This window comes from Lissotriton helveticus, chromosome 2_1 (genome assembly GCF_964261635.1).
Source record: "Lissotriton helveticus chromosome 2_1, aLisHel1.1, whole genome shotgun sequence".
Lineage (NCBI taxonomy): Eukaryota > Metazoa > Chordata > Amphibia > Caudata > Salamandridae > Lissotriton > Lissotriton helveticus.
The window spans coordinates 1,283,177,012-1,283,195,669 of record NC_136059.1 but is presented as its reverse complement, the minus strand read 5'-3'; the positions used below and the strand labels follow the sequence as shown (position 1 = coordinate 1,283,195,669).

Genomic DNA, 18,658 nt, shown 5'->3' with positions numbered 1-18,658 from the left:
AAAAGTGTACCATCTCTCTGTGGGTTGTCATTTGCATCAAAATCTGTTACGCTTTAGCGAAGAAGGAACATCCATTGGGGCTGCATGCTCATTCCACTAGGGCTACAGCAGCAACTACTGCATTGTCACTTGGAGTCCCACACTTTGACATCTGCCAGGCGGCAACGTGGGCATCCTTGCACACTTTCACCATACATTACTACCTGGACAGTCCAGTCCGGATGGACAGTTGTTTTGCCCGTTCTGTCCTCCAGGACTTTCTAGTGTGAACCTGGTCCGCAGAACCTCCTCAGGGGTTGGTATTGCAGGGATATTTATTCTAAGGTAAGCAATCTATAACTAACTGGCTCTTTCAGATGAACAAGTTACTTAACTTCGGTAGTGATGTGTCTGTAAGAGATATAGGTTAGTTATAGATTCCTTACCACTCCACCCATCCTCTCCGCGAACTGACTTCTAGGAATAAGGTCTCCCTTACAGGGCCTAGTTGTGGTGTACCAGTGGTCAATGTCTTGCATGGCTCTGCGCTTCTGGCGTGGAAAGTTGTGTCAGAACATACGTCCGCGTGCAGGGGTGGCGTCGAAGTAGACACAAAGACGTAAGACCGGCAACTACGATGAATGTGGAGTCGACCAGCGCCACCTACCTACGGGCAGGGGTACTGCTACGAAAAAATTCTCTGGATCCAGTCTGACACCTGGGGGTAATTCTAAGGTAAGAAATCTATAACTACATAGGTCTCTTACAGATGCATCTTTCCGAAGGTAAGTAACTTGTTCTTCTTTTTCTTAATTTGGCAGATTTGCTGCTATGTTTCAGTCAATGGGGCTTTACAATGAGAGTGAAAGACTAGGCTTTGGCCTTTACATGTTAGTATTTGTCATGAGCTTTCGTACAATAATCAAAAAGAAGCCTTACATTGCTTCAATACTATAAAAAATTCAATGCTTTCATATATGCAGAAAATACATTTTCATGAGTTATTCTTTTTAATTAATTCACACGTGTATGAATATGAACTGTTAGAACGTTAGACTCACTATTTCTAAATCAAAGCACGCTGTATTACAGTGCTTGTACTACAACTTTTTTTGTGTTTTCATTCTCTTTTCAAAGCCGTGCAAAGTGCACGTCTTCTGTATGTTTTCATTGTTCCATCTGGGATACATGTCATGAAAGAAGAAATCAGCATTTACGCTGCATCACAGGTGCATGTTCATTGTATGAAACCGGTTTTATTGCCATTTTACTGTCAAAATTAAATTTTAGGTAGAGGAAAGAGGTCCTTGTCTGATTAGTCCTTGGCCTTAAACAATTTACTTTTACTAGGTAATAGAATCCTTCATCCTCCATGCCCATTCAGTCACTGAACGTTTAGGAATGTTAAGATGTGTGCAATGCTCTTTGACTGCTCATTCCTTCCTTTGCCTCTTTGATATAATCACCCATACTTTTCACAGCAATTCACTGTCTTAATTTATTTATTAATAACTTATGACGAGTAGGTTTACAAGATGGTTTCATTGACATCAAGCATTATTGTCAATTGTAAATCTGCACCTGCAGGGTTACACCTTTGGATTGTTGCAGATTTCAGATTCTGCAAGTCACTAAGAATTCTGGATGTACTGCCAGCAACCTTGCAACAGTCATAGGTTCCCAACCGGCGTCCTAAAGAGCCCTTGTGAATTCCGTTTTTTCATGCGAAAATATGCACATCTTTTAACACGAGTATATACAGTACGAGTGTACTGGCTCTCTGAATGTTTTTCATTTTCATGGGGAAGACATTTTTCCTCTGTGAAGAAACCCCATTCCTCAATAAACCGACTGATGTTCAGGGCTGTTCCCTTTCCATCATTGTAAAGCACTTACTCTTAACCGCCAAAAAGGGTAAACCTCCAACCCTTTCCAGGGTGTTTATAGGTCAGAAATTACTTTATGAATTCCCTCTAACTTTAAGTTTGTGGGTGTCCACACAAGTACTATTACTCCTAGGCAAACCTCTGTGGAAGTAAATCCTTTTCTGAGGGTAAAATCGCGTTTTTTGAATCAGAATAGTGGGTTTGTACTTGTTAAAAAAAATAAAAATAAAAGAAGCTATTTGCCTGTCTAAACAAAACTTTATCACACATTTTTTTTGCTTTGCTTTTACAAACATTACTCTCTGATGTGTTGGTTAGTTGGAGCAAATAAAGACTACAACTTCTAGAGTGCACTGGTTAGTTATGTATTAAATTCCAGGACCAAGAAAATGGCTTGCAAATTATTTGGAATAAGCCAGCGACAAATGTCCTTAATTTCACATCCTGATTTCAAACGAAGTGCACCTCGATATTTCAGAAGATGAAACATGCATGAAAACTAACACATTAATTTGAGTTTTTACTTTGCAAAATATTTAGTATTTGATATCTTATTTGAGTGTTTTTGCTTTCACATGAGTTCAGTGTTGTTCCCATTTACAAATGCTTAGCAAATGTTTTTTCTTTAGCATGGCAAGCTGCACCTATTTATTTTACTTGCTTACCATTGATTTATTGTGATTAATTACCGCATTGTGAGAACTGTCTGTTCACATCTGCCTCTTTGACTTCATTATGGGTCACAAATGTAGCTCAAATATCTGAGTAAGAGGATGTGTAGCACCTCTTGGTAACAAATCTAAAAAAAGAAAAATACGAATAGGCTTGCAAAAGATGTCTGGTCCGAACCTGGCCATGCACTGCATACTCGTCTTAGAAATTCAAAAGGGTATTTAGAGACCATAACCCTTCGTTCCATTCATGTTGAATATTATCTGTAATAGTGTGTCTTGAATTGTTCAAGTGCCATCACCGTAATTCTAAAAATGTCCCACTACCTGAAGCTAAACAGTCTCTGTTTACAGTAAACCTTTTTTTCGTCTTCTTAGGGACTGGGAAAAACTGTTCAAGCCATATCATTTCTTGCTTACCTTTACGAAGAAGGAGACAAAGGTCCTCATTTGGTCATTGTTCCAGCCTCCACTCTAGGTAAATTGCATTGTTTTGCCTTCCTTATTTTCGTTATTTCAAGATGTATGAATCTGCTAGTCTATATTTTTTTTGTTTTTTTTGTTGAAATGGTGGATTTGGTTTACATTTGTTTGGTGTTAATATTTGAAGCTTTTAGATGGCCTTGGGGACAGACACCTCCCAGGGCCGGCTCCAGCATAGACTTCATGTCAGTCACCTGGAAGGTTCTTGGCTTTAGAATAGGCAAATTCAGCAAATCTTGTTCACTTAGAGTGGCATTTGTACTTGAAGATGGTTTGAGACCTCCTTGCCCAGTGTGGTGTGCCTTGGGTAGATCTTTTCACTACAGTCAAGAACGCTTAGTGTCACTCCTTTTGCACTCAAGATCCCCATTCCCCACCAAAACGCTGGGATCACTCTGAGACACATGTTCCACCTTTGGTTGGACTCCAGCCTCCTCTAGACGTTTCTCCCTCTGCTACCATATATTTGAGTTTGGATGGAAGTTGAGGGGCCAAGCTCACTTCATCCTGACAGCCTCAGATTGAGCATGGAATTTTTTTTACTGTGAACTGCTGAGTTTGCGCATCTGTCCTGCAGTCTGGCTACCTCTTTGAGAGGGTCTGCTCTCTTGGCAACAAGTTGGGGTTTTACATCCAAACTTTGACATTTTACACATCCATGCAAAAAGACTGCCTAAGTGCAACTAGCTGAGGAGATTTGGTTTGCCTTTGGAAGTGATAGACCTTGTTTTGGTGGCCCTCCACCCTTCCACCAAGTCCATAAATACTAGCCATTGGATTGTTTTGTGGCTTGGTATGAGAACCACCACAGTGACCATTTTCATGCTAAATTGCCTGATGTGGTTCTATTTGTGTTGTCCCTAGCCTGGCAAGGTATTTCTGGTACACTATTAAAGTTTACTTGTCTATCCTGTTGACGTTTTCTTGATCAGTCTTCTTTATTCAGATCTTCTATAGTGATGCATTTGTTTCGAAAAGCCTCAGGTTTTCACCTGCAACTTAATTACGCCACGGTGGACCTTCATTTAGTTCATACCTTTTTGATGTCCATGCCTTTTGAGCCCATGCACAGTTGTACTCTAGGATTGATGACTATTGGAACTGTGTTCTTTACTGCAGTCACTTTGAGCATCGTGTCCGTCAACCAAAGGCTTTGCTTGTTCTTCTATTGTATACTATCTATTTTCTGAATAAATTGAGGCTAGTACTAAAGTACCAGTGTGAAGAAAGGATAGGAAGTCCACAAATTGTCTTTGTCTTGTTGAATGGTTTTTAACCTGTTGAGTCATGTGTACCCCACTTAATGATTACTGGAAACCAAGGACTCCCATTGAGTAATTACTGGGAGCCGAGAACCCTGTCCTAGCATTTTCAATGATTTGAACTACAAACCAATACAAAAAGAAACGGAAACAAGCATTCATCAAACAAATACACAACTGATTAAATATTGCATTTAATTCACAAACCAGTCTAAAAAAGTCAAAATGTTAATTTTAACGCGAAGGTTGGATCTTTTCTAAAATAAATTGTGGCCATTGATCAGACATACTATATTATGTTTGATGCACTTGCTCTGTGCTGACCAATCAATCTGAGGATACTAACTTTTAGCTTCCAATTTCGAATTCCTTCACATATACAGGACATTTAAAAGTTTTACATTTTCAGTTTTACTTCTTTAGCTATGCTTTATCTGTTAATAATCATTAATTCTATAATCATTTGTGGACCCCAGGGGTCCCCAGACCACAGTTTCAGAACCACTGGTCTAGATGGATCATCCTGTGTATAAAACTATGCTATGCCTTGGTCAGTGAGGAGTCACTAAGAGCATTGGGGCTCATTCAACAAGGGAGAAGGCCTCAACCCCAGTTTTGCTTAGGTTCCTGTGTAGAACATCAGACATGACACCACATGGGCTGTCCATAACTTTGCCAAGCATTAATGTCTTAATTCTCAGGTCTACAATAAAGGGAACGTCGGTTTGTCCTGTAGGACTTTCTGGAGTGAAGCTACTTCCTAGATTGTCTAACTTTGTGCTGGTACTGCTTTAGTATCCGCTCTAAAAGTGAAGACCCTTCGGTTAGAAATATTTATCAGGAGAACAGGTTATTTACCTTCAAGAACTGTTTCTGGTGGTTTGTCTCTTCTAACTGCAAATTTCTCACTCCCCATCCTCCTCCCCGTTCTGCTCAGTGGATGTCTTGTTAGAGTATAAGCACTCCATTTCGATTAAACACGCTCTCTCACACCCAGGTTCTCAGATGCTCTGCATCTGAGGTGAGGAAGTTGCTTGTGACACTGGCGTCAGCAAGCAAGTAATGTTGTTCTTCTCCAGTGTTGTTCCATGTCTTCACTGCTGGAGGCAGGATTTAACTGTAGCTGAGCCCCTTGGCACTACTTACCAACATGCAAGCTGTTGCATAAAACATTTCCGGTTTTAAGTTGCCACCTTGAGCTTTGAAAAGGTGAGGCATCTGCGAATAGATAGAGATAGTTTCCAAAGGCAGAATCCAATTCAGCCGCTCCTCATCAAATGTTTGGCACAGATGCTGCCTACACAGGGGATAGCCAAGTCATACGTAAAGGAACTGATGTTGGGCTCTTTTGGGCTCCATCTGCTGGTAAGAATAGCCAGCAGGAAAGATGGCATGATCACCTTTTGCCCTATATAAGTAAATCCTGATCTCTGCACAGCATATTGTTTTAAGATTTTGAATTTATTTAAGCCAGCATTCTATTCCATCACTACCTTCTATTTACAGATTTTTTTTCTGTTATGAACAGTTTACTCGACGTCTAGCTGCACCTCTTGAGAATGTGTTCAGATGTGGCCAGATACCTTTTTATCCTTTCATTTTCATTTCATGAGTTGAACCGGGAGAATAGTTCAGGGAACTCCATTACACCACTTATGGGACTACTAACTTCAGGTAGGCTGCTGCAGAATATTCTGTTTCAATGCAAGTTAAAGCCAAGTTGATTATAAACTATATGAGACTTTATGTGAAACCAGATTGTAGACTAAAGGCCTTCAAAGACCCCTTTCAGGAAGAGTTAATTGGAATTGGAAAGCAGTCAAATGTTCTTACGGTTTTCTTTGAGCATTTGTGTCTTTTTGTAAGTGTTATTGTGGTAGCTCTATCAGGGCACAACAATATGGGATCACAACTCCTTTCCATTTTGATCTGTACTATATGGTGAACTTGAACAGGCATGTGAATCTATGGTGTTTTTGTGTACAAGTAATGATTATTATACTCAGTGGTTTTATAGCATTAGTGTTTTCTAGTGTAAAGCTACTATAGAGTGCTCCAACAAATGCACTAGTCCAATCTAATCCATGATAGATAAATCCCACCAAAGTCTTGCCATATAAATTTACTCCTCTCCCATCCTTTCCAACTGCTGAAAATAAATTTGTGGTGGCATTTTCAAGAGTAGTATTACAGCCCAAGGGATGTTAGGTACACATCATTTGAAAGTTTAATTTCTTATAACATCAACAGTTTACTTACATCCTAGTCAACATTTTTTGCTATCTCTATAATAATTAGTAAGGTCCTGTGAAGGACATATTTGCCTTATTCAGAAGAGGACGAGTGATGGAAAGGATGGAATTTGCAGACTATGCTGCCTTTCTTATGTCCCCGTCTGATGCAATTACAGTTATACTAATTCATCCATTAAGACTGACTGCAGTGTGTAGCAATGACGCCCTAGTGGCATGTGTATGATCAAGTATTCTCTTTATTTAGCCAACTGTATCAGAATCACCTTGGGTGGAGTCTACAAACTGGACCATCATGCTACCTAAAGCTTTTTTATCTTTTGCATCACACTTTAACCAAAAATTTAATTTATTGCATGTTCTGCAATTCTCAGTTACAGTTTATTTTGTTTATAGCTTTTTTCTTCTCTTATAGATAACTGGATAAGAGAGTTTAATCAATGGTGTCCTGAACTTAAAGTTATCCTTTATTACGGTAAGCATGCAGTATTTTAGTGGCTTTATCTCTTGGTTTGTTCTTCAGAAAACACTCCAAGTTAGGAAAAGTATGTGTGCATAGGAAATATAGTAGCTGGTTTACATAAACAGATTAACCAAAAGGAGTATCATTGAAACCAAGGGCTCACTCAGTTTGCTGCGTTTCTAACTGGTTGATCAGGTGAGCCTTGAGGGTCTTTTAGAGGTTTTGGGAAGCCTATAGCTCTTGGTACTAGTAGGAGAGAGGTACACTGTAGAGGAAATAGTTGCACTAGCATGTCTCTTCTAGATCTTGCTCAACATGGGAAGAATAAAGGTAACAAGATGCTGAGTTGATGATTAGAGGAGCACTTGGGGTGTGAGGGGAGGAGGCGGGAGACTGAAATTCAAACAAGACACTTAAATGTAGAACTGCAGTGATTCTGTTACAGTTCAAGTTGAGGGTGGTATTGAGTAGGGAAAGAGGTAATGTTGAAAAGAATGACCTGTGTCTGGTTTGGATGGGAGTGGTGATCAGGGTCTTGACTGAGGTAAAAGGAAGGATAACACATGTCATGCTAGCTTTGAGGCAGTAGAAGCAAGCATTTGCAGTGTAGGCGATGAGTGCTGAATATGGAATACATCCATCAAAGTGCTCAAAGTGACTATTTTTAGAAGGTACCTTATGTCTGTTGGTTAAGGATATGAGATGTATGTGGGGCCAGTACATGAGGGAAAGGACATAGCCTCTTTTCAGAATTGTGGTTGAAGGTATAAAGATGTTGTAGATTTGTGTATTGTCTGAAAATATGTGGTATGGGAACCCACATTGCAATATAGTTGAAGCCAGAAAGAAGTGATGTAGCCTGAAAAGAGAGTGGCACAAATGTGTTTCGCTATTCAAGCATGGATAATTATTATTATTTCAATCCACCTGTTAAGTAAATGTAACTTGCATTGAGAGATCTGCTGAAATACATATAAAAGATTAAGCCACACTGATGGTCATAGAAAACCCTTAATGGAAAGGCACCATTGTTAAGAAATATTGCCTCCTGTTGATGGTCTTAATGGTCAATAAAGTCTGACACTACATCCACTTCGTTTTTTTTAGGCTCCATGGAAGATCGGAAGTATCTTAGATATGATATACTTAGCCACAAATTGGAATTCAATATTGTTGTGACGACGTAAGTACTGCAATTGTTTTAAACAGTCATTAATAAAATGACTCAAATAACATACTGGGTATTGTCTGACTTGTAGTGTGGTTCACAATGTATTACTGATAATGTATTGTAAAGAAAACAATTGTATTGTGTAAAGGACAATTCCTGTAATGAAAAAAGTATAGTTCCCCAACCTGCCCATCCCTTCCAGTACCCTGTTAACACCCTCATTTAAGGAAAGACGAACCTTGAAAATTACTGCAAAAAAAGCTGCTCACTTTGTTGTGGTGTGATATCAGGGACGTCAGTAACCATTATGACAGGTTCCTTTAAAAAAAAAAAAAAAAAATTTAAATATATATATATATCATACCTTGACTTAATGTGGGTTTTATCTAATAGAGACTACTATCCGGTTATGCCTTACCTTAGAATATTCCCAATGCGTCTGACTGGATCTGGAAATTCTTGAGGAGTACCTCTGTGCACCGGAAGTGGAAATCCATTAGCTCCACGTCTACATTGTCAACGGCGGATGTGACGTGTGCGATGGCTTTATAGGCACCACCCCATCGCGCTTACATCAGTTATTTTGTTTATTGGCCATCCGCGCTAATCCTGAGCGAGCTAACTCAGTCCATTTTTTGGACTATTTTGTTCAACATTATGTCAATTCTGTTTTAGCTTTTTTGCTCCCGGTGTGCATAGGAATGTCCGCCTAAAAACCTGTGGGGTTTAAACCCTGTGGTACATGCAGACAGATTTCTATGATAGACTCCCACCTGGTTTGCTTCTGGTGCTTTGAACCAGGCTTCATCTTCAAGGCCTCTCCCAACTGCTGTGCCATGAATCTAAAACCGTTTTCGTGCATTCACTGAAGCTTTTAGTAACACATCAGGCAACTCCACAATACCTCAGGTTCCGGTCGGATAGCAGGTCCTGGGTCCATTCCCAGCTCTAGTCGTCTCCCAATTAAGAGTTTTATGAGGCCATGCACCTTGTATTGCACGGGCCGATCCCTCTGGAGTTCCTTTGGATCCCACAGGTTTGGCAGGTGCCCCAACTGGATTCCAGACAGCCTGTCTACCCTCTGGCCCTTTGGATCTGCATCGGCCCTGTCGTCGGATCCCGACCTTCCCTGGAGCCTGGTGTCATCAGCGACCCACAGTGGTGCCAACCACATTGTTCTACCCAACTCTTATACTGAGCCGGACCGGCGGCACTCGCCCTTGACTCCAGCTGGAACTCGACCCTCCAAGTCATTGCCAGAGTGTACTTTTTCCAATAAGCCCTGTAGGGAGTGCTATTAGGGTGGAGGGAGTGGGTGGGATCTGAGGATCTTAATGGCCACTCCAACTACATGGAAGAGACCTAAGATAACTGGTATGAGGAACTGGTGTATGCCTGTGGTTTGGACACCTCCACAGACTTAGTCTCTCCTGCTAGAGTGGCTACGGATGAAGGGACTTTATTTGCCATGTTGGGGAGGGTTGTATGACCATATGTCCCGCTATCACGCAGTCTAAACCACAAAGGTGTCTTAACCATGCATTCCTTTACTGCGCAATTTTATTGTGAAGGCATGAATGGTAAGTGGGTATGTATGGTTAAGTTTTCCACTGCCCCGCCCCGCCCTAAGCCTTCAAATTCTAACCCCCTACCTTGCCCCTGAGGCCTAAAACCAGCCCACCCTTAAAGCTACCCCTTTCACTGAGCCCCCGCCCTGAGCCCTAAAACGTACCCCCGGAGCTGTCCATAAAACTACCACAACCCCTTCCGCTGCTGGGAGGCCTAAAACCCTGCCTCAATTAAAAAAACTACCCCGATCTCCCGCCCTGAGCCCTAAAACCACCTCCCTCCTTAAACCTCCCCTCTAAACTCTGCCCCAGCCATTAAAACTACCCCGACACGCTCTGCCTGCGTTGTTCTGGCCATTCCCCATGGGGAAGAGGGCAGCTGAGGTTCTGGACCTGGACCTTATGCTACCCTTAGTGGCAGTAAAGACTAACCTCTTGACAAAGGTGCTTCAGCCGGGAGTTGCCCCCACTGACACTCTTCTCCCTTTTAACGAAGCCCTCAGAAGCGTCCTCCTCGGGACATGGGCCAAGTCCTGAACTGGGGATCCTGTGTACAGGACAATTGCTCGCCTCCACGGCCTGCTCCTGGGGACCCAGCTTTCCTTACCCAGCACCCCAGCCTTGAGAGCCTGGTTGGCCAGGCCTCCACATACATATTCAACCCTAATTCTTTCCCTACCACACCACCAGAGAGGGAATCCAAGAGGCTGGACACCTTTTGCAGGAGGAAGTTCTCTTCCGCCAGCCTTGTACTTGTTCGTTAACACAGTGTGCATCTTGGGGCCGATATTCCCACACAGTTTGGGAGTTGGTTGCGCAAGTGCTACTTGTGGTCTTGGAGGCTAATGCCGGCAGAGACACACCAAAATTCACCATTCGGTGAGGACTGGATATGACCCACTCGCTAGGCACATCAATTGCATTGTCAGTGGTACTCAGACATCACACCAGGCTGAGATCTACTGGCTTTCAGAGGATGTCCAGGCATCCCTTATGGATATCGAAGGGCACCCTTCTCTGCCGACAAGCCAGATTCAGCACTTGAGCACTGTAAGGACAGCAGGGCGACTGCATGGTCGTCAGTCCTCTCCTTGGCCCCACGCCAGCTCCATTTTCACTTTCGCCCCTTCTGTGGTTACTGTAGGGGCTACCAACCAAGTCCATTCCAGCCCAGCCATCGTCGCCAACAGGTTTCCCATTCCTTTTGTGGCCACACACGCAGCTCCCACAAGCTCCTGGGACCCAAGGCCAAAGGTCTGCTCAGTTAGCCTCTGCCCACCCCAGCCTCAGCACCTGCACCCTACAAACCCCATTAGATTATCCTCTCACCATCATGGGAAACCCCACTGTCCATGCCAACATCTTCAGACTGGCTGACGGAGGATCACCTGTCCCTGCTCCTTCAGGAAGTGCAGGTTCTTTTGGCCAATGGAGACATCAAAAGGGTACTGTTATCAGAAGTAGTTCGTTTTTGCTATTCCCACTACTTTCTGGTTCCCAAAAAGGACTGAGCCTCTGCCTGATTCTAGACATGCACACTCTCAGCTTCTTCCTGAAGGAAGAGAAATTCAAGATTCTCACATTAGCTCAGATTGTCTCTCTCCTGGAGACTGTATGGTAGCCTATTTTCACATACCTGTCCTGCCTGCTCACAGGGGTTACCTGCAGTTCACTGTGGGCCATGAACATTTTCAGTTTGCTGGACTCCCTTTCGGCTTTACCAGAGCCCCTTGGGTGTTCACAAAGGTGATGTCGGAATTCAGGGGTGCCAGTCTTCTCCTACATCGATGGCTGGCTGTTGAAAGTGGGTTCACCCCAGGCGGTCTTATTGCACCTCAAGACTTCAGCAGACCACCTGCATTCTCTGGGTTCACTATCATCGTTCCGAAGTGACACATCTGACTCCCTCTCTATTCTGGACACAGTGCAGTTTCGGGCTTATCCTCCCAAGGGATGAGTCTAGGATATTTAGGCTATATTGCCAATGTTTCAGCCTCTATCCTTGATTTGGATGAAACTGACTCTGAGCCTATTGGACCTCATGGCCTCCTGCATCCTGTTAGTTAACGGTTTCCCATTGGCGTATGAAGGCTCTGCTGTGCCCACTGGACTGCATCAGGGAAATCTCTCTGACATGGTTCAGATCTCGGAGGGAAAAAAAAAAAACTTCAGTGGAGGCTAACAAACCATGATTGGGTCTTTGGCAACCCCTCTCCCTTACCCAACCAGAGCTGACTGTAGTGACAGATGTGTCACTCCTGGGCTGGGGTGGCCAGCTGGGAGAAGTGGACATCGGAGGACTCCAGAGGAATCTAGGCTCCAAATCATTCTATTGGCGCTTCTGGCGATTCCATTGGCATTGGAAGCCTTTCTTCCTTCAATCAGGAAGGTTGGTACAGGTGTTCACAGACAACACGACCGCCATGTGCTATTGCTAAAAACAGGGCAGTGTGGATTCGTGGACCATTTGTCAAGAGGCTTTGCCCCACTGGACATGGCTGGATGTAGTGCCAAAGGCACTCCCAAGTATTGGGACCACATGATGACCTTCGACTACCATAGTTTTAAATGACTTTAGGTGTTTTCTTGAATGTATGACAACATTTTCCCTGCATATTCTTTTTTTTTCTCTCAGTTCTTTTGTGTCTCCTTGTTGTTTCAGGGTTTATGGGGGGGTGCTTTTTACAGCCTTGTCAGGAACAGAATGTGTGAAATGTGCATTTGAAAGCATGCGAGAGGTGTGGAATGTACTTCTCTGTTTCGAAGTATAGTGTTATATGCAGTGGTGCTCAAATGTACATTATGTTGTACATTGGGAGATGAAGTGTGTAGTATTATAGGCAGTGGTGCACAAATGTGCATTGTGTTGTACATTGGGAAGTATTATGAAGTTCTTACAATTGACTTTGACATGCCCTCATGCCATCTTGAATTCTGACTGTCTAGCTTGAGCTTTAGGCACACAAGCAGGCCCAAGGTTATGCAAGTTGTTTAGGCTATTCACGTTCAAGGCTTTTTCTGTACTTTTGGACACTTTAGTAAGCTTCACTGAGATAATGTGTGGGATGCATGCTTGGTACCTTTCACAGCAGAGATTCTTGTTGCCAGAGAAATGTGTGGAATATACAGCTCTGTCTGTTTGTCAAAATACAGTGGCCTGGCCAGCTTCTGTCTTGACCCTGAAACGGGCCAGTACAGTCAGCTCGGCTTTTGTAACAGAAGAAAGGGGGCGAGGTTTCTAGAACCTTCTGCTCAGGTTGAGTATAAGGTATTAAAGGACAGGAAATCTTGATGCCCAGACAGGAGCTCACTGTAGAGCAAACGTGTTTACACAGGGAACTTGTTTTTAGGGTCCTGATAGAAGATTCTGCCTGGCTGTCAAGGACTCCTCCAGCCGAGTTGGCAAGAATGCAGGGAAAGAGTAATCAGTGATGTATTTTCTTTTTTGTTATTGGCATTGTGATGTGTGTGTGTGTGTCTGTGTGATCATTCAGGTCTCCAGTGGTTATAATCATCTGATGTATTTTTGTTTGATTATTGGCATTGTGATGTGTGTGTGTCTGTGTGGACATTCAAGTCTCCAGCGTTTATAATGATCTGATGTTTTTAGTGTGTATAAATTTCAGATTTCTTGCAGTGGACATCCAGTATTATTTGCTTGTATTTTTTTCCATGTATTTTGGGTTACTATATATATATATATATATATATATATATATATATATATATATATATATATATATATATATATATATATATATATATATATATATATATATACATATATACATATATACATATATACATATATACATATATACATATACATACATACACTCAGTAATCACTTTCCACTTCTTTGAAAAAGGATTCAAGCACTCCGGGTAAGGTGGCAAGATTTATTTACACCAACAGCAGCAGTGAATCGACAAACGCGTTTCAGACAAAGTCCTTCTTCAGTGTCAATGATGCGCGGCTCTTTTTTATGAACGCTCTCACAAACGTGAAAATGGACTCCGATGTAAGATCATACATACCAGAGAACTGGTAGAACGTGGCAGCCATTATATAATGTAGCATGAATGCAGAAAAGTGATGTTCATATTTAGGATAGATCCCTATTACGATATACAGCACTATAGGCTAATAACCACTGCCAGACAGAACTAAAATCACGCCGTGTATCGGCATACCTCTGGCATAATTACCAAATCTGCGCTCAGGAGCGCCTAACAAATCCAAAGTTCACAGAATACATATATGAGGTGTCATACAGAGATTGTGTATGACACCTCATATATGTATTCTGTGAACTTTGGATTTGTTAGGCGCTCCTGAGCGCAGATTTGGTAATTATGCCAGAGGTATGCCGATACACGGCGTGATTTTAGTTCTGTCTGGCAGTGGTTATTAGCCTATAGTGCTGTATATCGTAATAGGGATCTATCCTAAATATGAACATCACTTTTCTGCATTCATGCTACATTATATAATGGCTGCCACGTTCTACCAGTTCTCTGGTATGTATGATCTTACATCGGAGTCCATTTTCACGTTTGTGAGAGCGTTCATCAAAAAGAGCCGCGCGCAGCGCATCTTTGACACTGAAGAAGGACTTTGTCTGAAACGCGTTTGTCGATTCACTGCTGCTGTTGGCGTAAATAAATCTTGCCACCTTACCCGGAGTGCTTGAATCCTTTTTCAAAGAAGTGGAAATTGATTACTGAGCTTTTATATGTTACGCGATTCCCAGCGTGTTACAGCACCTGCCGACGAGTGCCCCGAGATCCCTGGTAGCACGGAACTTGAATATATATATATATATATATATATGTATGTATGTATGTATATATACATACATACACACATACACACATACACACATATATATATATATATATATATATATACACACACACATTTAAATGTTGTTCATTTGGCATCTGGGAAAGCCTTTCTGTTAGTGTGTTGCACAGATAAAGCCCCATGCTTTATTCTGAAAACAGTCTTTTGATGGCCTCATTTTATGAGTGAAATCCCTTTCCAGGTGTTTTTATTGCCTCGCTGTGTGTAGGCACCTCCATGTTGGAGTGCGGTTTTTTCGATTATTTGGGAGGGCGAAGCAATACACTGGATCACCAGGGCATATACCTAGTGGCTCAACAACTGGCGGGTTCTCTAAATGTCAGAGCAGACAAACTCAGCTGAAGATGCCTAGCGGATCTTGAATGGCGACGCCATGTGGAGATGGCACAAGGTCGCTTCCGAGAGTGAGGAGAGGCTTGGTTAGATCTGTTTGCTTCTGCCATGAGCAAGCAATGTCGGCAGTTTTGTGCACTTGAGTTTCCAAGACTGCTCTCGCTAGTAGACACTTTTCGTCTCGAGTGGAGCTCCTGCCTCCTATATGCATTTCCACCAATACTACTCCTGCCCAAAGTTCGTAAGAAAATCAGGGATAACGGGCGCTAGTCATTCCTGTGGCTCCTGATTGGGCATGGTGAGTCTGGTATCTAGAGCTGTTGACCCAGAGGATCTTCTGTTTCAGGAGGAGAGCAGAGTTCTGCACCGGAACCTGAAAACCCTTCTCCTTCATGCATAGAGATTGAATGGTGACCGTTGACAGCTTTCGACCTTCCGCCCGAAGTCTGAATGTTATCTTAGCAACCAGACGTCCCTCCATCTATACGGTTCATACCTGTCATTGGAGCAAGTTTGTGGAAAGGTATACAGATAAACATGTTGACCCTATATCTGCAACCCTTTTCCCCAGGTTATTTTTGTTTATTCCTACCTTAGCCTCGCCGGGCTCGGCTTTGGCCATCCCAGCATTTCTGCGGTTGCTAGATCAGCCATCCCTTTTCAAATCCCATATTGTACATAGGTATACGATAGCTCTTCAGCATATGCTTCTACCTGCACCTTTGATCATGTCACAGTGGGACCCCAACTGTTTTCTCACATTTTTGTGTGCTCCGTTCAAGCTACTACACAATCGTCCATTGAGGCTCTTACCATAAAAACCTTTCTAATGCCAATGACATCTGCCCGGAGGGTCCGTGAGTTACAGGCACTGTTGGCACATCCTCCATACTTTAGCATCTACCCTGGCAAGCTGGTCTTATTTGACTAGAACATCCTTTTGACTGAAGGTGGGCACTCCCTTTCACATAGGCCAGTCCATCACTTTGCCTACATTGTAAGCTCTGCCTCACCCCTCTTAAGAAGAGGAGACTTTCCATTGGCTGGCCCCAAAAAGAGCATTGTCGTTTTACCTTGACCTCACAAAAGCGATCCGGATCAACTCTTCAAGGGAAGGTGGTGCAGAAATAGACCATCTTACAATGGATAGTGCTCTGCATCAAGATCTGCTACGCTTTAGCCACCCCGAAGGCTTGCAAGCTCACTCTACCACAGCCAAGGCTGCGACCACTGTGTTAGCTTGCGGAGTTCCTGTCATGGATATCTGTTAGGCAGCAATGAGGGTTTCTCTGCACACACAAATCACTACTGCCTGGACAGTGACGTCCAAAGTGTCAGCCATTTTGCCTGTTCTGTCCTACAGGAGTTCATTGTTTAATTTATATCATAGCCCCCACCTCCTGGGATGTATTGCTTGGGTGTCTTTCTAAGCTTAGTAATTTACGGCTTGAAGTCTCCATCATATGAACAAGTTACTTGCCTTTGATATCGCCTTATCTGGTAGAGAAAAGATCTAGCTGCAGATTCCTTACCAACCCCCATCCTCCCCTCTCTGTGAACAGATTTTGGAGTAAAGGATTGTCCCCCTTTTCTGAGGGCCCTAGATTACCGCACCAGTGGTCAGTGTTCCTTGTTTCTCTGGCTTCTACTGACGCCAACGTGCTAGGATGGCGCCTATATAGGCACGGTGCACATCACTTCTAGCACGGCCGACGATGCTACCCACTGGTGTGCAGAAGTAGTGCTCACCAAAAGTTTCAGATCCAGTGTGACTTCTGAGGAATATTCTAAAGTAAGTAGTCTGTAGTTAGATAGAGTCTCTACCAAATAAGGCATTACCAAAGGTAAGTAACGTTTTCTTCTAGTGGTCATTACATTGGCCAGGAGTGTTAGCTCTCTGTGTGCACCCTCCATACACCATCTTTCCATACAAACTGGTTCTGAGAACATATGCCTTGTTCATGCCGAATGTGGTGACACCCTTCCACATCGGCCAGACCCTCACACCCCTGAACATCCTTCCAAAAAGGAGGAGAGACTCAATCCCCTAGAAGGGAAACCTAGCAAACATGTACATTTTTGAAAATTAGACGCATAGGGAAATCTAGGATGGGCGACTTACGCAGCTCACATTGGCTTTTCTTACCCAGAATCCCTTGCAAACCTCAAATTCTGACTAGAAATAAAACACATTTTTCTCACATTTCTGTGATGAAAAGTAATGAAATCTGTGGGGAGCTGCAAACTTCCTAACACCCAAGTCTCTTCATAAAAATAGTATCTCACTTGTGTGGGTAAGCTTAGTGCCCTTGACTGAAAACAGCTCAAAACGCAACATGGACACATCACATTTTTCCACTGAAAATTGCCTCTTTTTGCAGTGTCGGTAGCTGTGGATTTTGGGTCCTAGTTCATCTGGCACTTAGGGAAATATAGCAAACCTGTACATTTTTTTAAACTAGACACCTCGGGAAATCCAGGGTGGGGTGACTTGCGTGTCTCATACCAGCTTTTCCTATCCAGAATCTCATGTAAACCTCAAACTTTGACTTTAAAAAGTATATTGTCTTCACATTTCTGTGATAATTTCTGGAATCTATAGGGAGCGACAAACTGACTGCCAACTACCATTCCCCAAAGTCTCTTGATGAAAACTGTTCCTCACTTGTGAGGTTAGACCTAGTGCCAGTGACAGGAAATGGCCTAAAACGCAACATGAATACCTCGCATTTTTCCACTGAAAACTGTCCCTGTTTCGCAATGTCTGTAGTTGAGGATTTTAAGTCCTAGTTCAGCTGGCACCTAGGGAAACCTAGCAAAACTAAATTTTTGAAAACTAAACACCTAGGGGAATCCAGTGGGAGTAACTTGCGTGGCTCTCACCAGATTTTCTTATTCAGAATACCTTACAAACTTTAAGCTTTGACTAAAAAACACATTTTCCTCCTACTTCCATGATGGAAGGTTCTGGAATCTGAGGGGAACCACATGATGCTGCGGATGCAGGAGATGGAGAATAGTCCAGGATGCTCTGGGTGCTCTAAGTCGATGGAGGTGCCTTTGCAGTTATTCAGCGGTCATTATTAACCCTACTGGATCGGTGGTATGGCTTGCTGCCAGGGAAGGCCGCCCCTTCTTTGTGTTTGTTGTAGTGCCATTTTGAAATCCGTGGTGTCTAGTGGGCTTGTTGCTCCCTGGTGGGGGGCAGATTGGGTTAATAACTCCATCCAAACCCAGTGGGGAGAGGGGGTCAGAAATGACATTGGGCCTCCGGGTGGGGAGGGGGCACAGGCAAATGCCAGGGGGCCGCTCTCCCTCCTAAAAAGAAACCCCACTGCATAAATGCAGTACCTGGTGTCTAGTGTGCTTTCTGCTCTCCTGGAGGACAGATTTGTGGTAATTGCCCCTAGCCGCGAGCAGAAAGTTTGTTGAGCCAATTTTTTGGCCCATTCTGCTGTTGTCTAGTAGGATTTCTGCAGATTAGGGTAATCACTCCCATCTCCCCCAAATACGATCTGCTGTGCTCTTTAGGGGTAGGGACATGGCCATTCCCAAATGGTCAGGCCCCACCCGTATGGTTTTTTTCCCTGGTTTGTTGTGGGCTTTCTGGACTCCCCATACAGAATGTAGATTGTGGGCAATCAACCCCCACCGCCATCCTAGAGATTCAAGAAAGACTGTCTATGTCCTCTTGGGGTTGGGACATGGCCATGCCCATGGTGGG

General features: G+C 43.2%; 1 protein-coding gene across 2 annotated transcripts in view; it reads left to right on the top strand.

Annotated features, from left to right (window-relative positions):
- SMARCAD1 (SNF2 related chromatin remodeling ATPase with DExD box 1) overlaps positions 1-18,658 on the top strand; it is an 809,617-nt gene that overhangs the window by 549,496 nt on the left and 241,463 nt on the right. For both annotated transcript variants that reach the window (XM_078676227.1, XM_078676228.1), the window contains exons 12-14: positions 2,915-3,014; positions 6,949-7,008; positions 8,104-8,179. In XM_078676227.1, coding sequence (XP_078532353.1) covers positions 2,915-3,014; positions 6,949-7,008; positions 8,104-8,179 — 236 coding nt within the window. The remainder of the gene's footprint in view (positions 1-2,914; positions 3,015-6,948; positions 7,009-8,103; positions 8,180-18,658) is intronic.